This window comes from Columba livia, chromosome 11, assembly GCF_036013475.1.
Source record: "Columba livia isolate bColLiv1 breed racing homer chromosome 11, bColLiv1.pat.W.v2, whole genome shotgun sequence".
Taxonomy (NCBI): Eukaryota; Metazoa; Chordata; class Aves; order Columbiformes; family Columbidae; genus Columba; species Columba livia.
Genome location: NC_088612.1, coordinates 15,392,110 through 15,412,233, shown reverse-complemented (window position 1 = coordinate 15,412,233; position 20,124 = coordinate 15,392,110). Strand labels below are relative to the sequence as shown.

The window sequence follows — 20,124 nt, the reverse complement described above, 5'->3', positions numbered from 1 at the left end:
GGGAAGAAGGAAAGAGAGTAATAGCGGCCGAGCTAAGGCGGCCGGAGGCATTTTTCTGCCTACACAAGGCACAGACAGACAGAATGGATCAGGGATGCTGTTTCAAGAGTATCCTTTACTCCTTTGGAAATGTGCAGCATTGGCTTTCTCCTGTTCTCGCTGTATCTACTATGATGTTGTCAGGGAGACAGAGTCCTTGACTTGCACCCAGCTGCCGAGGCCGTCACCCTTTATAACAGTACTAACCCCCAAACCGGCTGCCCAGCAGAGGATTTAAATCTGTTCTGTGACAGGCCCTGCATGAAATGTTTAGGTGGTATAGAATAAAAATCTCCCTGTGCTGTCCCTGCAGTTAATTCAGAGGAAACCAAAACTTCATTCCAAAATGTGTATTCCGAAAGATCTGTCTTTTTAATGTATTTATAATCCATTTTATTTATATTCATATGCTTTGAAAAAAAATGATAGCATAAAGAGGCCCTAAATAGTCTTTTCAGAATGTGTTTGTCCATGAAGTACATTCTACATGTATTAAAATCCATAAAAACATTTGTGAATCTCCTTCAATCTTCTTATAACTGCCATAAAACTGTACTGTAGATTGATCTTGAAAAGATACACTAAATGGGCATCTGTTCATAAGTAAATTATAGTAAAACATCTGTTGCCTTCTCAAGTAATTGGATCTCTAACTGTCAATTTTTAGGGTAATCAGGTTTTCAAGAGAGGACACAGAATACAGCTATTTTAAAGGTCAAAATGGTTTTGGTTTTTAATTGTTCCTATTTATTAAAATTCTTACAGTACTAAGTCTTACTGTTTTGTATTTATAAATAGCTGTAATATTAAGGTGTTTAAACCTGTTACTGAATGGACTGGTAAAAGACGTTATTCTTTTAATTAAATTCTAAAAGGACATTCTGTATATAAGCTTTGAGCACAAGCCTGCAGTCATTGCTGAGAAAACTCTAGCTGACTTGAAAGACTCAAATTCAGAATATAACAGACATAAAAAAAGAAAAGTAGGTCACTAGGATATAATCGAAAACATTCCACACATTTTTTCACATTATCTTTGCTAATATGTAGTAAAACATTGTTTCTCGAATAGGTATGAATAGTGTCTGATGTCCAAATAACATTGTGATTAACTTCAATTATATTGTTGATTTTTAGTACTGCAATCTTTTTCACGCAGTTGTTTACAGATAGGTATAGTAAATAATGTGACTTACAAGAAAAATGTGAAAGGGATCGATGACTCGGGCGCTATGCCTACAGAACTTCGCCATCTATTTTTAAGTATTTCAGAAATGGGAAGGAAAGTAAAAGATCAATGTTACATTTCTGAGCTGAGCGTTATCAGTGGTACTTAGGAATCCTTTTCCCTGTCTTGACTCTTATTCATTAGTAGCAGCAATGTTAATACACAGTATTTTGCTACCAGTTTAAATGTTCAAAGTATAACAATAACATTTCTGTTTAATAGATTTTCCTTCCCTTTATTTTGTCTTTTATAACAAAGAACCATAAAGACAGGAAATACTCTCTCTTGTTTAGTGCAAGAGAGAAAGTAAACACTAATTATAGCAAATAACTATTAGTGTCAAAGGATTCCAAGACATTACCAATATACACTTAAGAGCAGACAGTGACCTTACCTTCATAGCCAAGGAGAAAGCTTGTCAGCAAGTTCGGACAGACCTCCTCCAAAACAGAACAAAAAGCAGAGAAAGCACTTGGGCCTTTTAAAGAGAGTTTATCTAAAAAATATTCCGTTCTCTTCTTGCAGCTCTCCTGGGACCAAATGTCTTTGTATTCCTCCAAGGAAAAGACTCTCTTGTAAACCAAATATGACAGCACTTTGTTCACATCCAGCTCTTCCAGTATTTTCTCTCTCTGAGTGCTTGGGATTTCAGAAAGCCACTTGTTCCTGTTTTCCTTTTCTCTTTTGGTAGATTTTGCACAGTTATAAAACCAGGATTTGGCTGTTCTTCCAAACATTTTGATATTTAAATAGAAAATAGAAAAATCGGCTTCTGCATTTATTGTGCAGTATTCAGTACGCAAAGTAAACATAATGTGGATGGATAGAATGCAAATACATACTGCTGTCTGTAATTATTGTAATTCTAAGGGAATAAACAAGGCCTACATACAAATTATAAAGAAATCTAGCTCAGTGCCTGCAGCCTCCTAAGAGGATTACGTTACACTAATTAGCCCTTTACAACCGTTAACAGCTTCTGAACCGTAATGATGAGACTGAGAATTGCTTAGTTACTGTTACTTTTTAATTCTGTAACTGATCTTCAAAGATATCCCTTTGCAAAAAATAATTCATTTAAGAAGACAGCTGATCAAACTGAAATAATCTGTACAAGCTGGTACAGGACATAAAATAAAGTGTCTTCTGTACTTTTGATTTTGTATTCCTCAGAGGCCATACCCAAGCCCCAGTATAAATTCCCTCCACTTCTTATTCTTTCATAAAATATTAGCTTTACATTGCAGTGGAATTATACATTCAGAAAGCATGTTTCTGTAAATATATTGTAATCCTACATGCAAAAGGTAAAAAAAGGTTACAGAATAAGAGCATTTTTTTTGTGAAAGCAAATACATCACGGTTAAGTGTAACATTTCTGCATGTTTAGATATTTAAGTTGTGTCCAAGCAAAATAAGACACCATAGAGCGTCCATTCGATGCACCAGGTTTCACGGGGAGATTATTGCAGTCCTGGTGGAGGTGGTTCTGCCACGGTTAATCACTCATTGAGGATCCCACATTACATAACCTCCCTTACGCAAATGCTGCTTAATACAGGGACTTTTTGGTCTTGTTTTCATACTCTCTGTCAACATAAATTCCCTGAGTACTTCCTGCCTCCTCCTCCTGCTGTTTCTTAGTCTATTTTTCTGTTTCCATTACTGCCAACTGATAGTGCATCCGTGGCCTCACTCGTGCGCCCTTATCTGTGGTTTTCTTAAGGGTACTTTGCCTGTTGTGCAGCAAACAAAACTATTTTGCTATGCTTTTAGGAAAACAAGTTTTGTAGTATTTTAAGCCCTTATGATCTTAAGATGCAACCACTGGATCTTCCTGTCAGGCTTCTGTTTTGGAAATTTCAAGTGTTTGTCAGTGAGCACTAAAGTTGACCGCTGACCATATAATCATTTAGGAATTTTATTGTGTAGATCCCCATCCGAACAATTAACTAGCCAGGCTTCACAGAACCATTTGGAAGTGTTGCCTGGCACCTTGTGGTCAGTTGTACATGGAATAGAACAAGCCTGGTGTGCGACACATTGTCTGGAGTGGAGGACAAGTGGAATGATGTGTTAGTTTAAGCTGTATTAACGGTCCTGGTTTATAGTGTTGTGGCTTATTGACCACAGCAGTGAGATTCTCATGCTGCTTCTGTAATCATCGTACGGTGTCACACCCTGCGGGGAAGGTGACCCGCCTGGGCAGACAGGTGGGGACAGGTTCTGCTGTCCCTACGGTGAGTCGGGCGGTGCAAAACAAGGGTGATACGCAGCAGGCAGAGGAATGGGCCATCCTGTCTGAAAGGCCTGGCACATCTTCTGGGCAACCTTTAAAAGTAAGGGCTCCTTTATAAGCCTAATTCTAAAGATTCCCTTTGATTTTGAAGCCTCTGCAGGAGTAATACAAACAGGACCCTGCCCAAGTCTTTACATAGTCTCAATGAAACCTCATTTTTTTTTCCTTTCTGAGTTGTTTCTCTCTCAGAAGTTCTACTCATATTAATACTGCAGTATCTCAGCAGGTAAAAGATCCTGATGCAGCCTGGAGATCCACATGTGTTAGACTGTGTCTTATGAATCAGCCGTCTCAGCCACTAGAACGTCTGATGGTACGTTTTCCCATTACTTCAAGCCCAAAGTTACGGGTTTTGGGTTCATAAGACAGTGCCCAAAGATGACATACAGAGAATGTAACCTGAATACATTTCTCAGAGTTGAACCTCAAAACTAAATCTGTGTTTATTGTGCTGATAATGCTGATCATCATCAGTGTCCTAACTGGAGTAATGAATTCTGCACAGTAGTGAATTTAGAAGTTACTAAAAACATGTAATCTGTCAGATTAATCATTAAATGAATGTTTAAATTAAGCTATAGAGTATATACTATTTTTACACACATCCGTGGCAGTTTTGCCCACGATAGTCCGTTGTTGAAGAAGAGTGACCTTGCTGTAATAGGGGGCAGATATAGGTGTTAGCAAGTTGCATCTCTTCAGAAAAGCAAGGAATAATTGGTGCAAATGAAAAATGGATATAGGTATTTGGTTTGCTGAGGGATATTCTCAATATACCTTAAAGAACAAAATTATTTTTTTTAAGGCATTAAGAAGTTTAGCAGACGCAGAATGACTAGAAGAATTAACTGCAAAGGTGTACAAAATTCTGGGCATTCATGGGAGAGAAAACAGTCGTCTGCAATGAGAATGCAAAGAAAGGTTGGTATACTATGGACTGCTTAATACGGGCAAGGAATTCTGCTAACCGCAGCAGTTATCCAGGGTAATGGGAGACAGAAATGACAGCTTGAGATTTGGGAGTATGCAGTATAGGAGTGTCTTCGGGCTCCATGCACTGAATTATTTATGCTATTTTTTTCTAAAGGAGTACAATGTTTTGGGCCAGAAATGTTCCCATTACTTTAGTTGGCAAAATAACATATCCTTTATATATTATATACTATATAGTATATATAGTATACATACTATATAGTATTCATACTATATATACTATTTTTTATATATATATACACTATGTTTTATATACATATACACACACTATATACTATATTATATATAGTATCTTAACACCACAAAGACTCTCCCATGTCACACACCTCCTCAGACAGGAGTTGTGGATATTGACAATTCCCCATTGCTGCTCGGCGCACGACGGGCGGGTCTGTCTGATTAGCACCGCGGCAGCGAGGGCGGCACATCGGTATGTTCCAATTAGAAGGAGAAATAATGGCCACAGGAACTCTCCTGCAAGACCCCTGAGTGCCCGGGCAGGGTCACTGCTGCGGAGCGGCCGGAGAGGGGCAGGACCGGGACCAGGAGGCCGGGGGGCGGGCCCGGGGAGGCGGGCCCGGGGCTCCCGGGAAGCCGGCCGGGGCGGTCCCGCCGCAGGAGGGGGAGATGGCGGGCGCGGCAGCCGAGGTGGCGGAGCTGCGGCTGTGGCGGCAGGAGCAGGAGCTGCGCTGGCTGACGGCGGAGGTCGGCCGGCTGAAGGAGCGGGACGCACCATGCGGTGCCGGGAGCTGCAGCCCCGAGCTGCAGCGGCTGAGAGCCGAGAACGAGAAGCTGCGCTACCGCCTCCTGCACCTGCGCCGCAGCCTGGCGGCCGAGCTGGGCCGAGCAGCGCCGGCGGAGCAGCGGCCGCCGGGCCCCGCGGCGGCGGAGCCCTTGGCCGGCAGCGAGGTAGAGCCCGCGCGGGGGCCGGGACAGCCCCGCGGCGCCTCTCGGTGCAGGCGGCAGGGCTGGCGGGGAGAGCGGCCGCATGCGGGAGCGGGCCCGGCCGCTGCGGGAGCGGGCAGGGACAGCCCCGGCGCGGAGCGCGGGGCAGCGGGAGCCCGGCGGGGCCTGTGTCCGCGCCCGGAGCGCCGCGCAGCGCCTCTCCGCGGGGGCCCGGCCTTTTCCCGGGGGTGGAGTAGCTTCATCAGGCCACCGAACGCTGTTTTTGTTGCCCACTAGCCCGGTTTATTCTCCCGGGCTCTCGCTGGGGAGATTGTGCCGGTGGCGGTTGCAGTAGTAAAATTGGGGAAATTGAGAAGATTTTGCTTGGCGAGCAGTTTTGCTGTGTCCGCTGAACATCAAAAGGATGCAGTTTAGATGTGTCATGCAAGGTCTTTCCTCTGTAATTGCCTTTTTAGCCCAGTATTGCACTGATCTGGTTAGTTTTGTTTCAGTGATTGCTGGGAAAAGTCTTAAAGGCATAACGCTATACTAAATATGATCACGGTTTTCAGAAAGTCTTCAGTGCGAGTCCAGCTGTTGCAGTGCATCAAAATAAAGAGGAAAGGAAAAAAGAAAATGAAGGTGTGAACCAATGTCAGAATGATGTAAGTGGTTATTTTATACCACATAATAATAGAAGAAAGAATATTTTTTGGCTAGGTTCAGAGAAGATGCTGAAATCTGAAATACTTTGCTGTATTTTGAAATGCCAGATTTTGAAAAGAAGGCTTGCTGTAGTGTGCATATAGAAAAAATTATTATCTAAGAGCTTTGCCTTGCATGTGATTAGGAGGGTTACTTATACCTTCTTAGATCTCTACTTTTTAAGTAGGAGAAGGATTTGGGCTGTTGGGAAATAAGGGTCAGGATACTGTGGTTCCTAAAAGAGCGATGGTTCGTGAGTAGTTAAACAGTGTGCGTGATGACAGAAAGTAGATGTTGGCAGCACTAGCTGGAGTTCAATAGATCTTCACAATTCACCTTACATTAAACTAAAGGAAACTTCTGTGAATTATCTTACTTGATTGTGATGCTTTGAATGGATGGGCAGAAGTGAGGGCTTGTTGGAGTGATCCAAACTTGTCTCAGATGTCAGCCAAATGCAAATTCTGGGACAGGAATGTAGGCTGATTTCTGAAATCAAACTCACAAGGCATTCAGGCCCAGATTGATAAAGACGCATTTGAAAATTGGAATGCTGCTATAAAATATTAATCAAGTTGGATGGAACTACCCTGCGTATAATAATTTACAAATGCTTTACTGCATATTGGTATAAATTCTAGTACAGTGAAATCTGGTCTCAGTTGGAACCTCTAGGGATGCATGAATGCTGTGAATCCTTTTATTCTATTTTCTCACAAATATCAATGTGTATGATTTAATTTCTTTGTTACAGCTACAGTGTGAGCCAAGCTTCATAGAAGACAGACTGAAGCTTTATGAAGCACTGAAAAAAGAACATGATGCTTTGCTAGCTCACAGAGCAGCCAACCAGAGCAAACCCATCAAAATTAGCCTGGCAGATGGAAAGATGGCTGAAGGGGAATCTTGGAAAACCACACCGTACCAATTAGCTGTAGGAATTAGGTAACTTGCAGGTTGAAGGAGTTGAACTTTTACAGTGATGAATCTGTTACTATCATCTCTTACCTTTTTGCATAAAATATATGTGTCTCAGTCAGTGGATGGTGACTCTCTTAAGTTGGTTTATTTGGAAAACATTGAAATTTCAGCTTAATGCAGAATAAATGGCTGGGTGAAGTTACTGTTCTGAGTGATGCTTGAGGTTCTCTGCTGGGATCATAACACTTGCTTCCAGTTAAAAAATAGAATAATCAGTGAGACTGTTAGAAATTGATAGAAACATCTGAAGTTTTGTGAGTTACTAGATAACAGAAGCTGCTGTTAGAAGCAGTCTTTCCTCCAGATCCCCAGCACTAAAAACTATCAAATGAAGCTTTATAAGACCTTAAGAGTCTGTACCTTAAAAACAGAAGAGTTTTTAAGAAGACCACAGACACAAAAATTATAAGTCTTTGGGTGCCACAAGCTGTGAGTGGGTTTTTAGGGGGTTTAGAAACCCAAGCACTTTTGCAAATCTGAACCTAAATATCTTGGTCTCTTCTCATCATCTGTGTTTTTTAGTCAAGTGTTGGCTTCAAATGCAGTCATAGCGAAAGTGAATGGTGAGTTGTGGGACCTGGATCGTCCGCTGGAGGGAGATTGTACTCTGGAGCTGCTTACGTTTGATAACGAAGAAGCAAAAGCTGTGAGTAGATTCTCATTGGTTTCTGCTTGATAAAAGGAACTAATGACATGAAATTGATTGCAGCATTAGGCTTTTAAACATCTTGAATTAAAAAACAAACCCCCAAACTATTCAAGTAGTGTATTTGTCATGATTCAGAAAAGAAGATGAGATACTAAATACCTATAATTTATAGGTGAATAAAATCTTAGTGTTCTTTTCTTCCCTTCTCTTTTACGTAAGCAGGTTGTTTTTCAAACGAGATCCTACAGAATATCTTGATTTGTATGCTGATTTGAAACAATTTGATGTTTTCTAAAACTCATGTTTGACTCAATGTGTTTGAAGATCAGACACTGAATGCAACAGTGAAGCTGTCCTACAGTTTTCTGAAAATTGTCTGACATAAAATTTGAGTCATAAATAAAATCTAAACCTCCTTGTACCAGCACTGTTTATTAGAAACTTAAGTAGCCATATCTTGGTCAATTTAACTATGAATATACTTAATGGGATTCAGTCTTAAGCCTATGTTTATTGTTGTGCACTAGAATTAGACTTTGTTTTGTCAAAGAATTATTTATGTGATGAAGCTTGTTTGAGGCTTTTCAGGAGCCTGTAAAGGATTTATCTTGTAGCAGAGGCTATAAAGTGGTCTGAATTAATAGGGACTTAGAACATAAGAGTGGTATTGATCAACTGGGTTGTTGATCCCCTCTTGTGACATTTCAAGTAATGGGGTTTGCAGTCGTATTAAGTATACTGCATGTCAACGATGGTAACTTACTGGCTGCATAGGTTTAGATGAAGTTAGTATTGCATAGACTTTAACTGACTGGAAACTAACTTAGAAATTAACAAGGTGCAGTAAGTGCCAAGGTGACAGAATTGTGCAGAGGTATAATGACCATTCACACTGAAATACAATGGACTTTATTGCTGCATGTGCCATTGTATTAATAATTCAGTGTACTTCAAAATGAGAACAGAAAATTGTTGTGTTTCTCACAGAACTGAAACAACATTGATTGGAGTGCATTTCCCATCTGTGGATATACTTCTGTTTTGGTTTTTTTTCTTTTTAGTTATACAATGCCTATGACCCATGACGTGCTCACCTGACTTTATTTGCAGGTTTATTGGCATTCAAGTGCTCATATTCTTGGGGAGGCCATGGAAGGCTATTTTGGAGGCTGCTTATGCTACGGACCACCAATTGAAAATGGATTTTATTATGACATGTACATGGAAGACAGGTAAAATTTCAGTGTCTGAGAAATGTAATACTCTGTATTGAAGATTGATGCTAGAACCATTTTTGCTTTATTGCGTGTTAAAAGTAAGATCACGTATTTAGTACAGTTTAAAAGTGACAGGTTAGTCTTCTACGTAATATAGATCTGTGTATACACATACACCAAGTGTGTGTATATATTAAAACGCAAGAGCAGTGTTCAGACACCTCCTTAAGACTTGCAGTTGTTGAATAGTCTGTAAAAACATGTGGAGTGTTTGGGTAAAACTTTCTGAAGTTCCTGAGAGATAGAGGAGACAGTTTCTTGAAGAATCCTGGGAGTTAAGTTTCAAAGTGCCATAGTTACTTGTAGAAATGGCACGTATGCATGTAACTTGTACCAGTGTTTACTCCTTTTCTAATCCTGGTGCACAGCTTTACAATTCTGTTTTTTCCTTGTTTATCTTTCTCTAGTCAGGCAGAATAGTGAATCTGCATCAGCTGATAAACTAGCTCTTGCAGCTGGGTTGAGCTTTTTTCTTTTCTTAAATCATATATACTTTGAGCTACAGATCTTCCAGACATTTAAACATGTCAAAGAATGATTGCACTGTGTTTGTTCAGGGTGATACCATTTGTGTTTCTGAGTTGAGTGTCTGAAAGTACAGCCCGTTGTAAGAAACTAAGAAAATACTGTGACAAATCATAACAACACTTCCAATGTTTTTCAAATTAGACCGCTAGAAAGTGGTCACTTAAAAATGGGAATATCAAAATGAATAATTTTAACTTATTTTTCTTGTGTTTAGAGGTGTATCTAGTACTGAATTCTCACTACTAGAGAACCACTGTAAAAACATCATAAAAGAGAAGCAGGCTTTTGAAAGGCTGGAAGTCAAAAAGGAGATCTTGTTAGACATGTTTAAGGTAAATCTTTGGAGTAGCTGTGATACTGGTACAACGGTCTTTTAAAATGTAACTTCTGTAAAGTACTGCATTTGACTGACTCAATGGAATAGCATCCTTTTCCCCCTCTCCATATCCTTCTCAAGTGTTTATGATGTTTTCAGGCAATAATAAAAACAAAGTATTACACAAGAACACCTCAAGCTCAATGAGATGACAAAGAAATTAGTGCATGAAAGGCACACATTCAGTCTGGCTCACTTGCAAAGACAAGTCAAAAAAGACTTTGTCCTCTAGTTCCCTCTTTTATACAGTCAATATTACCAGTCTCACTGTACTACATTTTATTTGCCTTTCAGAAGTGCTTTGAGGTGTTCAAGTGGTAACCACTATGCTTAACATACCTTCAGGGAAATCAGGACATTTTTGTCTCTCCCCTCTTCTGAAAGGATCTTGAACTTCTGCATACGTCTGTGTGTTCATGTGACCTTTTAGTTGTGTCTTTTACTGATGCATTTGCATTATTACATAATTTTCAAACATAATTTTATTGGTCATTTTATTGTTGTTCCTGACTTTTCGTGTTTCCCCACGCAGTATAATAAGTTTAAGTGTCGTATCCTTAATGAGAAGGTGAACACACCAACTACCACAATATACAGGTAAACAATATTAAGTTTAAAAGGTATTATGAAATATTTCTATAGTTAGATTTATTTCATTTCAGTTGAGAGGATTTTTTTCCCTAACTTCTGAATATTTGTGTGATTTGGACTTAAGTTTATAATTAACTGATTTTACATAAGTAGCAATATTCTTTCTCTGCTGGGACAGATTAGGTAAATGGCAAATCCACTTTTCACCCATTCTTTGAGTTGCTGTATAGTGGGTAAAGCTGACTCTTAGCTCAGTGTGGGGTGAGGATACTATTCCTTCAACTGCCAGGGATAAAATTAGTTAGTTGCAAAATGGCATTTTTTTTTTTTCTTGTTTCTGCATAGTTTGAAATCTCCTGGCCAACTTTTAACAAAGTTTACATATGGAACAATGTGAATTACTAAGTGTGCTATGATGCTCTTGATTATAGATCAAGTGTGCTGAGTATTTACTGAGTGACAGTTGTGCTTCAGGTAGAAGGCACAGTTACATTTAAGATGCACTGCGTTTGCTGGGTGTTGCATATGAACGCTTATTAGTGTGTTTGAACGTGTCAAGTGTTAACTTGTAGGCCGTTAGTGACTGTCTTTAAAAATGTTGGAGTGTTTTGAAATAATCACTTCTTGTCTTTTGGTATATAGATGTGGTCCGCTGATTGATCTCTGCAGGGGTCCACATGTGAGACACACTGGAAAAATTAAAGCCTTCAAAATATTTAAGGTAAGTTTAAATTAACTGTGCATTAAAACTTAAGTAGACTATGGGTCAGTTAATTAATTTGAGTATTTATTTCTCCTGAAATGATTATGCTAGGGTCCTTTGTATTGTTTTCTGTGCTTCCTCTGCCAGTAGTCATTAATTTCTTGTCTCACTCTTATTGTACAAGTAGAACTACAGGATTGCATCATTCATCTGCTTCCAAAGTTTACTGATTCTTGACCGTCACAGTATAGTACATCAGTTAACAGCATCTTTGTTATTGAGTATTATTGCAGTAACGTTTGCTTAGACTATAAGGAAAAGCACAGCACAAATAAGCTGGCAGTGACTGTGTTGCTGTGGAACCAGTGATACCGTGCACTACAGCGAGTGTGGTGCCTGAGCTCCTGTGGCAGCACCATGCTGGTATCTGCAACCAGCGCTGCACTGGGTAGTACAGATGTGCTAGTGCTGTACCAGCTGTGCTGTACTGGCTGTCACATCTGTGTGCTCTATGTGTGTGCACTCAATTCTGCAGTAAATGAGCATCCAAGATATTCATTGGGTCATAAGAGTGTTTTGACCTTGTATGACGGTATCTTTCAGGTCCAGGAGGTAAAGTGGACATTGGCAGATCTGCAAGTGCTGCTGTTTAAAAATGGCATTGCTCACAGGAAAGCTAGAGATGGTGTTTGCAGATACCTCTGCTTATGATGTAATTTAAGCTACTTGCAGATGCTAATTTGGGTAACGTTATTAGACTGACTTCATTGGAACATTCATCATAGTTGCTTTTGCTGGCCTCCTAGCTGAAGTTTATGGAACTCTGTGTTCCAGGGATTAAGTATTAGATTGTGAGAACAGCTAGGGTTTAACTGGGAGAGCGAGTTGATTTCATTTTGTCTTTTGTTTTTCTGTACTTCATTATGTTTTGCACATAAACACCTGCTGCTTTTTTAGAAGATACAATGCGAGATGATAGAACGTGATGAGACTTAAACCAACGTACCTAAGTAGAATAGGAGTATGGCTTGACCAGTCAATTTTGTTTATGTCTTCTGTATTAGTATGCTGACTAAAAGGCAGTGCAAGTATCTTTCTTTTATAAACAAATACTGGATGACTGTATATAATTCTGTTCCCAAGGAAAAAAATCATAACATTTGAATGCATTAGTGTTTATTCCTCCTTGCCCTGAGATTACATAATATTATCTTAAAGTATGGGTTTTTTGCATCAGAATTCATCTACTTATTGGGAAGGAAAATCTGACATGGAAACTCTGCAGAGAATATATGGAATATCCTTTCCTGATAACAAAATGATGAAGGAATGGGAAAAATTCCAGGAAGAAGCCAGAAACAGGGACCATAGGAAAATTGGAAAGGTACACTATTTCATGGTCAACTTTTCTTTTATGCATCTGTAATAGAATTCTGTCTGTTTTGTGGGGGAGTTTTGTGGTGACTTTTTTTTTTCCCCAGTTGGAGTGGGAGCCAGTTCTGTGAATTTCTTTGTGTCTGTTGTATTCTAAAATTTTAATTCTTCAAGCTCAACTTGTCACTTGCACACAAATGTTAAACTAATGGTGGGAAGAAGTAATGGGGTAGTCCCTCAATTTAGGGAAGTATATCTTAAACCTTTTAATGTAGGGTATTTTCAGATCCTACCTAAACCACTATATTTTTCATAGAAGAGAGATGTTCTTGTAAATTGTATACAAACATAGGTTGGTCATTCTGTAGTTACATCTGAAGTGGTAGTTACAGCATTCTGTTTTTAATTTACCTAGGAGCAAGAACTCTTCTTCTTTCATGATTTGAGTCCTGGAAGCTGCTTTTTCCTCCCCAGAGGTGCCTTTCTTTATAACACACTCGTGGATTTCATACGAGTGAGTATATGCTAATGTAACTCCTACAAGCTTAGTATCAGTCGTTGATTTTAAGTGATAGGCCATTCATAGCCCTGACCCATCCTCAGAAAGAGAAACATCAATGCATGTAAACACTTACCAGATTTTCACCCTACACATCTAACGTTTTTGAAGACAGGGCAGAGTAAAGCGTTGCCGTGTGCTTTTTCCGGCTGTGTAAAACGTACATGTGCGGTAGCCCTTTAGTCCCCCAGTAAATTGCCATCGTAAGAACACAGTTCAAAAGAATCAGGCTTTTGCTTGTCAAAAACTCTGCCACCCTTAAAGATATCGAATTTGTTTTATAGGAGGAATATCACAAGCGTAATTTTACTGAAGTTGTGTCTCCGAACATCTTCAACAGTAAACTCTGGGAAGCTTCAGGACACTGGCAGCACTACAGTGAGAATATGTTCTCTTTTGAGATCGAGAAGGAGACTTTTGCCCTTAAACCCATGAATTGTCCAGGACATTGGTTCGTACACTCAACTGAAAAACTTCTTTTATGTTATTTGTCCTTTGTGGGGCTATGGGGAAATAAATGAAGTATCAATACTTGTTATCATGTATGTTTATGACAGACTACTGAGCAATTAGTGTGTTCAGAAAGCTCCCCCGACAGTGCCCCGGAGCAGAGCAAACGCACTTCTTGTAGGAGGCTCTTCCACTAAGTCTGCACTAAGTGAGCTGGGTCTGTGCATGCTAATACTAGTCTGTGCCACTAGTAAATACAAATTATGTTGCCTAGAGATAAACATCAGATGTGGTGTACCGAAGGAAGGTAGAGGTGAACCAGTTTTGATTGTTGCTCTCAGAGTGTTTTTTCTGAATGAATAAAAACTTCAAAATGTGATTTCTATCTGTACTGACATAGGTTTAGTTTCTGTGTTGTCTTAAGTCTTCTCTAAGAAGGATAAAAGGAACGTTCGTTCTTGTTCTTTCTAGCTTAATGTTTGCCCATCGTCCACGGTCCTGGAGGGAATTGCCTCTTAGACTGGCAGATTTTGGAGTTCTTCACCGAAATGAGCTCTCTGGGACTCTCAGTGGTTTGACTCGTGTAAGGCGCTTCCAACAAGATGATGCTCACATCTTTTGTACAATAGAACAGGTAAAACACAAACAAAACCCACAACCCCCAAAAAACAATACAATAGAACAGGTAAAACACAAACAAAACCCACAACCCCCAAAAAACCTCACAACATGACCAACCCTTCCTCTACCAGTCAGCAAAAAAAAGAACCCCATCCCAGTGCAAACCAACATTGAACAAGAAAAAAAACCCCAAAATATTTAACCTCTAGCTTCTTCTATTGTGTGGCTTTGTAGTGTGGTGTTGCTTTGGATAGGGTCTTTTGATAGGTTTATGTGCTTTCTTCTTAGCCACCTGGAATGCTGTATTTCTTTACCTTCCACAGTATTCCTTACATTAATAGCCTCTTGGACTTTGCTTTTCTGTTACAAGTTTCTCAAATAGCAGTGCCATAATTTGTGTTATTCATTTTTCTCTTTGAAATTAAAAAAAATGCTGATGTCAAAAGAAGAAAAACATGTTACTTGAGTGACATTATTGATTGTGAATTACACTGTAAGATTTTCTGTACAGGTTTTTTCCCTTTAGAAAGAAACATTGGGCAACTAAATGCCAAAAGATAAAATCTTTTGCATCTCCCCCTGAAAAGAAAACAGCTCTTGACCGCATTTTGTTTTCCATAGTAATTGTGAATAAATGCTCTATTTTAGCAGAAATGCCATAGATTTCAGTGAAGCTATGTGAATAGATTGATGTGCTCCTGTCAAGTCTGACTCGTGCAGTGTGGCTCCAGAAGCCCAGGCTTACCAAGAACACTGCGTTTCATGCCCTGCTTTCGAGCCACCACACCTCAGTTCTCTCTTCACACATTGCCCACATTTGGGGTTGTAGGATGTAATTTTCATGTGATTTTTTTTTTTTTTTTTTTAACTTAAAGGTTTATGAGGAATTTGGTAAATCAAATTTTATGTAAATAAATATTAACTAACATGTTTTATGTTTAAGATTGAAGAAGAAATTAAGGGCTGTCTTGATTTCTTGAAGTCAGTGTATGCTGTCTTTGGTTTTACCTTTCAACTACATCTCTCTACAAGACCAGAAAATTATCTAGGAGAGTTAGAGATCTGGGATCATGCAGAAAAGGTAATTCATGTAAAATCAAACAAACCAACCCCTTAATATTTCTATTTGCAGAGGTGAATATTTAACTTAGTTCTTTCATGTTGAATAGTGAAATTGCTTAAATAATGTGCTAAATATTGTCCTCAGTGGAAATGCTTGTTGGAAAACATCACATTAAATGTAATATTTCTGTATAAAATGAGAATTTTCGGATTCTTACTTAACCCCTTATCTTGAGCTGATTTGATTTTTATTAATCTTTTTTCCAATTAATGGCAACATTTGTACAAGGAAGTACTCTTATTTCAGAATTATTTATTGTAAATGACTAAATGCTTGAACAATAGGAGTCGTGCTGCCTGTTGACTTCCTTTGTATTTCAAAGGCAAAGGCTTTGACTTACAGTAATGAAAAGCCTTGCTATACCTTTTTAAATTATTATTTATTTCTTTTAATGATTAGCAACTTCAAAACAGCTTGAGTAACTTTGGAGAGCAATGGAGTTTGAATCCAGGAGATGGAGCATTTTATGGTCCTAAGGTTAGTGAATCAGCATTTTGACACAATTGTGGAATGGACAAGAATACAGACACAATGCAAGGGAACTATTTAACTCTGGTGTTTTGCTTCACAGATTGATATTAAAATCAAAGATGCTATTGGCAGGTACCATCAATGTGCTACTATCCAACTGGACTTCCAACTACCCATTCGGTTTAATCTTACTTATGTTGGGTGAGTGGTTAAGCTAAATATCTTCCTCTTTTAAATGAAATAATAGTGAAAAAAATGGTGACTTTCATTATATCTAATCACCGTGAAACTGAGATGTCTTAATGTTCTGTTGCTCACTTAGCAAATGATGAGTTTGTGCATCAGTAGCCTGGTCGGCAGGGGAAACATCCCTGGGGAGTGGAGGACTGAGTCACAAACTTGGAAATATTTCTTGCTGCAGCGTTAGCTCACTCTAGTTGTACGTGCTGCTGGTTGCAGGAAAACGTCATGATCTGTTTTGTCTGCCGGTTCTGAGGACAACTGATCACATAGAAAGCTAAAGAAAACCCCATTGAGTCAGCTTTCACTTCCAGCCTGGTCACCGTGTCTCCTTTGAAGACGTTGCGTGCAAAATCAAACATGTCCTAAGGAGTCAGGATGTTGGAAGAAGTACTTAGTTGTTTTTATCAGGCAAAGTTTGTTAACTTTGAACACAAACCAAGCGTGAGCAGTTTTTAAGGAAAATCTCGCTTTGGTTTCCAGCTCAGAAGAGAGAGATTCGTCCACTACCTGCAGCTGGCTTTTTTTTGTTTGTTAATCACAGGATTGTAATTTAAGGGAAGAAATGAACAGTAGTGGCTGGTAATACCCTGTGCGACAAAATACAGGGAAGACAATAGTGGAAAAGGAAGAGTGAGGAAGAACATAAAATATTAAAATGCACAGAAATGGAGCTGAGTCAGTCAAGTGTTTTTTCAAGCTTGGGAGTTGGTGTCTATGCCACTACCTACAGGCATGATTATTTTAAATCACTATGATTATTCAGTATTCATTTAAAAACCCAGGCGACTTTAAGAAAGTACATTTTTATTAAAAATGGTAGATTTTGCCTAAGTGTAAATAACTAAACTTTATCTTTCCTTGAAAAGTAGAATAAAAAATATTAGTAGGATTATCCATGTGTGAGACAATAATTTTTTTTTGAACTTCACCTTTTATTTTTCAGGAAGGATGGTGATGATAAGAAAAGGCCAGTGATTATTCACAGAGCTGTTTTGGGATCTGTGGAGAGAATGATAGCGATTCTGGCAGAAAATTATGGAGGAAAATGGTACGTGGCACAAAAACAGGTCTAAGAAATGTTTAATAAGGTAGAAAATACAAATCTTCCCTAATGTCCAATGTATTATAATGCAAAATAATATCTCTAGAATTTTCTCAGGATTAGTGGGTACATTACAAGAAAAGCAATCTAATGTTCTGGTCTGAGTTATGATGTCCTTTCGTTAATAGTTCATTATTAGAAATACAATTTCATGACGTTGCAGGACAAATTATACAATAAAGCAGAAATAAGAATTGTGATTGAGTGTATATGTGCTGCATTATTCTTGTTGCTTTTTTCTTAAAAAACAGAGTTAATCCTTACTTTCAGTCACCGATCTGACTGTCCCCTTTTCACTATAAATTTAGAAATAAAAGTGGAAATTATATGAAAAATAAAATTCTGTTATAAGTTGTGAAGTTATCTATGAAGTGAGCACAAGAACAGAGTTCTGGGTATGTAATTTTATTGGAATAAGTCTATTTGCTATTTTATGTGAACTTGAAGAAGGTGGCATATTATCCAGCATCGTTAGCTAACATAAGTATTTTTATAAAGTAAATAAATTATTGTTGGGGAAGTTGACTGTAGATATGGATGCAAACGTAAAGCGCACACTTATTTCACATTTTTCTTGTCCTGCTTGCCAGGCCATTCTGGCTGTCACCGCGGCAGGTCATGGTGGTGCCTGTGGGACCGACTTCAGAAGAGTACGCCCGGCAGGTGAGCGTAGGGCCTTCCCTTTTAGAGTAACAATGGTGCTTTAAGAATTTTGGAGACGTGTTTGGGTGGCGACAGAAGTTGTTCATATAGTCTAAAATTTGTATAAGCCTGAGAAGGGGATATGTAACTTTTAAGTGGTTTGGGTTTTGTTATTATGTACATACCTCAGTAATTATTACAGCAGAGAACGTTCTGGATGACAAACCTTGTATACTAGCTAATGTTTCATTACAGAGTTACCTGTTTGAAGTAGGGGCAGAGGCCAGTGTTTTTTGCATTTCCCAGCGTGTGTTCTCCTGACTGCATTACCCCTGACCGTGATGGGTTTGTCCCCCTCCCCTGCTGTTCCTTTCCGCACCCATAAGTGGTTTTGTTCCTTCTCCTCTTTCTCCTTTCTCAGACTGAGGAAGCATTTCTGACATTGAGCAGTGTAGCTGTCTGAAGACATCAGCAAATATTTGATATGGGTGCTACCTTGTATTTTCTTCCAGCTGGAGTCCTGCTAAGCCCTCAAGGGTCTGTGCAGTTTTCTTCAAATAACTTCACTGACTTCCTTACAACGGTTCACAAGAGCAAAATTATGCACATACACGAATTAATTATTGGAAGAGAACAGGGACTTAAGTATGAACGAATTTATGTTGTCAAATATATACTGTAATATTAAGGTTTTTGTCTCTTTTGTTAGGTTTGCAATGAATTTTTTGAAGCAGGATTCATGTCAGATGTGGATCTAGATCAAAGTTGCACATTAAACAAGAAAATCAGAAATGCACAGCTGGCCCAGTATAACTTCATCTTAGGTAATTGCAGCATCTTAAATTTCTGCATATCTTTTAAGTTTTAATGCTGGGCATAGAGTTTGTCTAGACTCTCATTTTGTGATGTAGGTAGTTGGTTTAATATTGTTTGTGATATTTCTTGCAGTGGTTGGAGAAAAGGAGAAAGCAAATAATGCTGTCAACGTGCGGACGAGAGACAACAAAGTTCATGGAGAGATTTCAATATCTTCTGCCATTGAAAAACTCAAGAAATTTAAGAGCTCACATATTCTAAATGCAGAAGAAGAGTTCTGAGGTTGCTGTTTGGAATAAGATCATTAGCTGCCCATGTGAAACGGTGTTTCTTTCTTCCTTGTACAGCAGCAATGCTCACCTGAGAGAACTTTCAGTTAATGGATGCATAGAGTAAGCGTAGCTGTGCTGGTGCTGCGGGAGTCGCATGAGAGGGCAGACGCAACTGCCAGCTCTTGTGACAATCCCACAGGCTCCCGGTCTTACTGAACACGTCCCGCGCCTCCGCGGGGCTCCCCTGGTTCTGCTGTGGGGAGAAGCGGGGCTGCGGGGGCGGAGGAGCCGAGGCTGGGCCAGGCCAGGTGCGCCGGGAGCACTTTGGTTGAGTCTCTTGCTGACTCCAGGTGATAATTATTTATGTTGGGTTTGTTTTGCGGGCACAGCTTGATTCGTTCTCAATTTATGTTCACGGGCTACAAATACATCGGTGGCTTTGGAAACCTCAGTGAAACAAGCACTGATTGATTTGGTGTGTTAATCGGATGCTGTAAAGGTGATTGCCAAGAATGAAGCTGAATTATTTGCTGTACCTGTGTGTGGAAAGTGTTTTGTTTTTTCCTATGTTTGCTGTTGATTTGGCTTTTTTTCTAAAGCAAACAAACCTCTGAAAAAACTTTGTATGTAATTTGTTGCTGTATTTGGGACACTGAGAGTGCTGAAAAGGCATAGATGACAATTTTCCTTTTACAATGCAGCATGTTGGAATTGAAATTGGCCATATTTCTCTGATTTGTTTGTGCTTATGAATGATTTTAAAGTTACTGTTGCAGGCAATTGAATCATATTTTTGGAGAGATTGTATCACGATTTTTTCACTTTTATCTGCTCTTTTTTCGTTACAAGGCTTGGATAGCATTAAAAGTGTTACTTAATTATCTAAGCTCTACAATTGTAGTTGTTGCGATTTAAATATCACTGAAATGTAGCAGAAAATACCATTTGGCACATAAATCCTATACAAATACAAACCCAGTGTTTTGCTTGTACAGACTTGTGTTCAGTAGGCCTGGGTGTGGTTTTGTGTGTCCGTTTTTACCAACTGCTTATCCTCCTGCTTTCAGGAGAAAAGGGGAAAAAAATGAAGGAACAAGTGCTGGAAAAGTGTGCAGGGTATTAATATTTATTAAGAATATATTTTATATATAAAGTGTCATCCTTTTATGGGGTGTGGCCCACATGGTACATGTGATG

General features: G+C 39.1%; 2 protein-coding genes across 12 annotated transcripts in view; one reads left to right on the top strand and one right to left on the bottom strand.

The window, feature by feature from the left end:
- Nucleotides 1-2,019, bottom strand: part of TJP1 (tight junction protein 1) — a 186,714-nt gene extending 184,695 nt beyond the window's left edge. For all 6 annotated transcript variants that reach the window (XM_065076022.1, XM_065076023.1, XM_065076024.1 and 3 more), the window contains exon 1: nucleotides 1,662-2,019. In XM_065076022.1, coding sequence (XP_064932094.1) covers nucleotides 1,662-2,004 — 343 coding nt within the window. In that variant the 5' untranslated portion in view covers nucleotides 2,005-2,019. The remainder of the gene's footprint in view (nucleotides 1-1,661) is intronic.
- The window catches only part of TARS3 (threonyl-tRNA synthetase 3), a 48,790-nt gene extending 28,889 nt beyond the window's left edge, over nucleotides 1-19,901 (top strand). For 3 of the 6 annotated variants that reach the window (XM_065076084.1, XM_065076085.1, XM_065076083.1), the window contains 20 exons: nucleotides 3,793-3,879; nucleotides 4,372-4,487; nucleotides 6,017-6,109; nucleotides 6,904-7,094; nucleotides 7,653-7,776; nucleotides 8,890-9,011; nucleotides 9,799-9,916; nucleotides 10,493-10,557; nucleotides 11,194-11,272; nucleotides 12,492-12,638; nucleotides 13,044-13,142; nucleotides 13,472-13,638; nucleotides 14,109-14,271; nucleotides 15,202-15,339; nucleotides 15,781-15,858; nucleotides 15,953-16,053; nucleotides 17,039-17,143; nucleotides 17,788-17,860; nucleotides 18,549-18,663; nucleotides 18,788-19,901. In XM_065076084.1, the coding sequence (XP_064932156.1) occupies nucleotides 4,398-4,487; nucleotides 6,017-6,109; nucleotides 6,904-7,094; nucleotides 7,653-7,776; nucleotides 8,890-9,011; nucleotides 9,799-9,916; nucleotides 10,493-10,557; nucleotides 11,194-11,272; nucleotides 12,492-12,638; nucleotides 13,044-13,142; nucleotides 13,472-13,638; nucleotides 14,109-14,271; nucleotides 15,202-15,339; nucleotides 15,781-15,858; nucleotides 15,953-16,053; nucleotides 17,039-17,143; nucleotides 17,788-17,860; nucleotides 18,549-18,663; nucleotides 18,788-18,936 (2,217 nt within the window). In that variant the 5' untranslated portion in view covers nucleotides 3,793-3,879; nucleotides 4,372-4,397 and the 3' untranslated portion in view covers nucleotides 18,937-19,901. Of the gene's footprint in view, nucleotides 1-3,789; nucleotides 3,880-4,371; nucleotides 4,488-5,133; nucleotides 5,469-6,016; nucleotides 6,110-6,903; nucleotides 7,095-7,652; nucleotides 7,777-8,889; nucleotides 9,012-9,798; nucleotides 9,917-10,492; nucleotides 10,558-11,193; nucleotides 11,273-12,491; nucleotides 12,639-13,043; nucleotides 13,143-13,471; nucleotides 13,639-14,108; nucleotides 14,272-15,201; nucleotides 15,340-15,780; nucleotides 15,859-15,952; nucleotides 16,054-17,038; nucleotides 17,144-17,787; nucleotides 17,861-18,548; nucleotides 18,664-18,787 lie in introns of those variants that run through there. The other 3 variants (XM_065076086.1, XM_065076081.1, XM_065076082.1) reach the window with 3 other exon arrangements.
- Nucleotides 19,902-20,124: the final 223 nt, after the last annotated feature.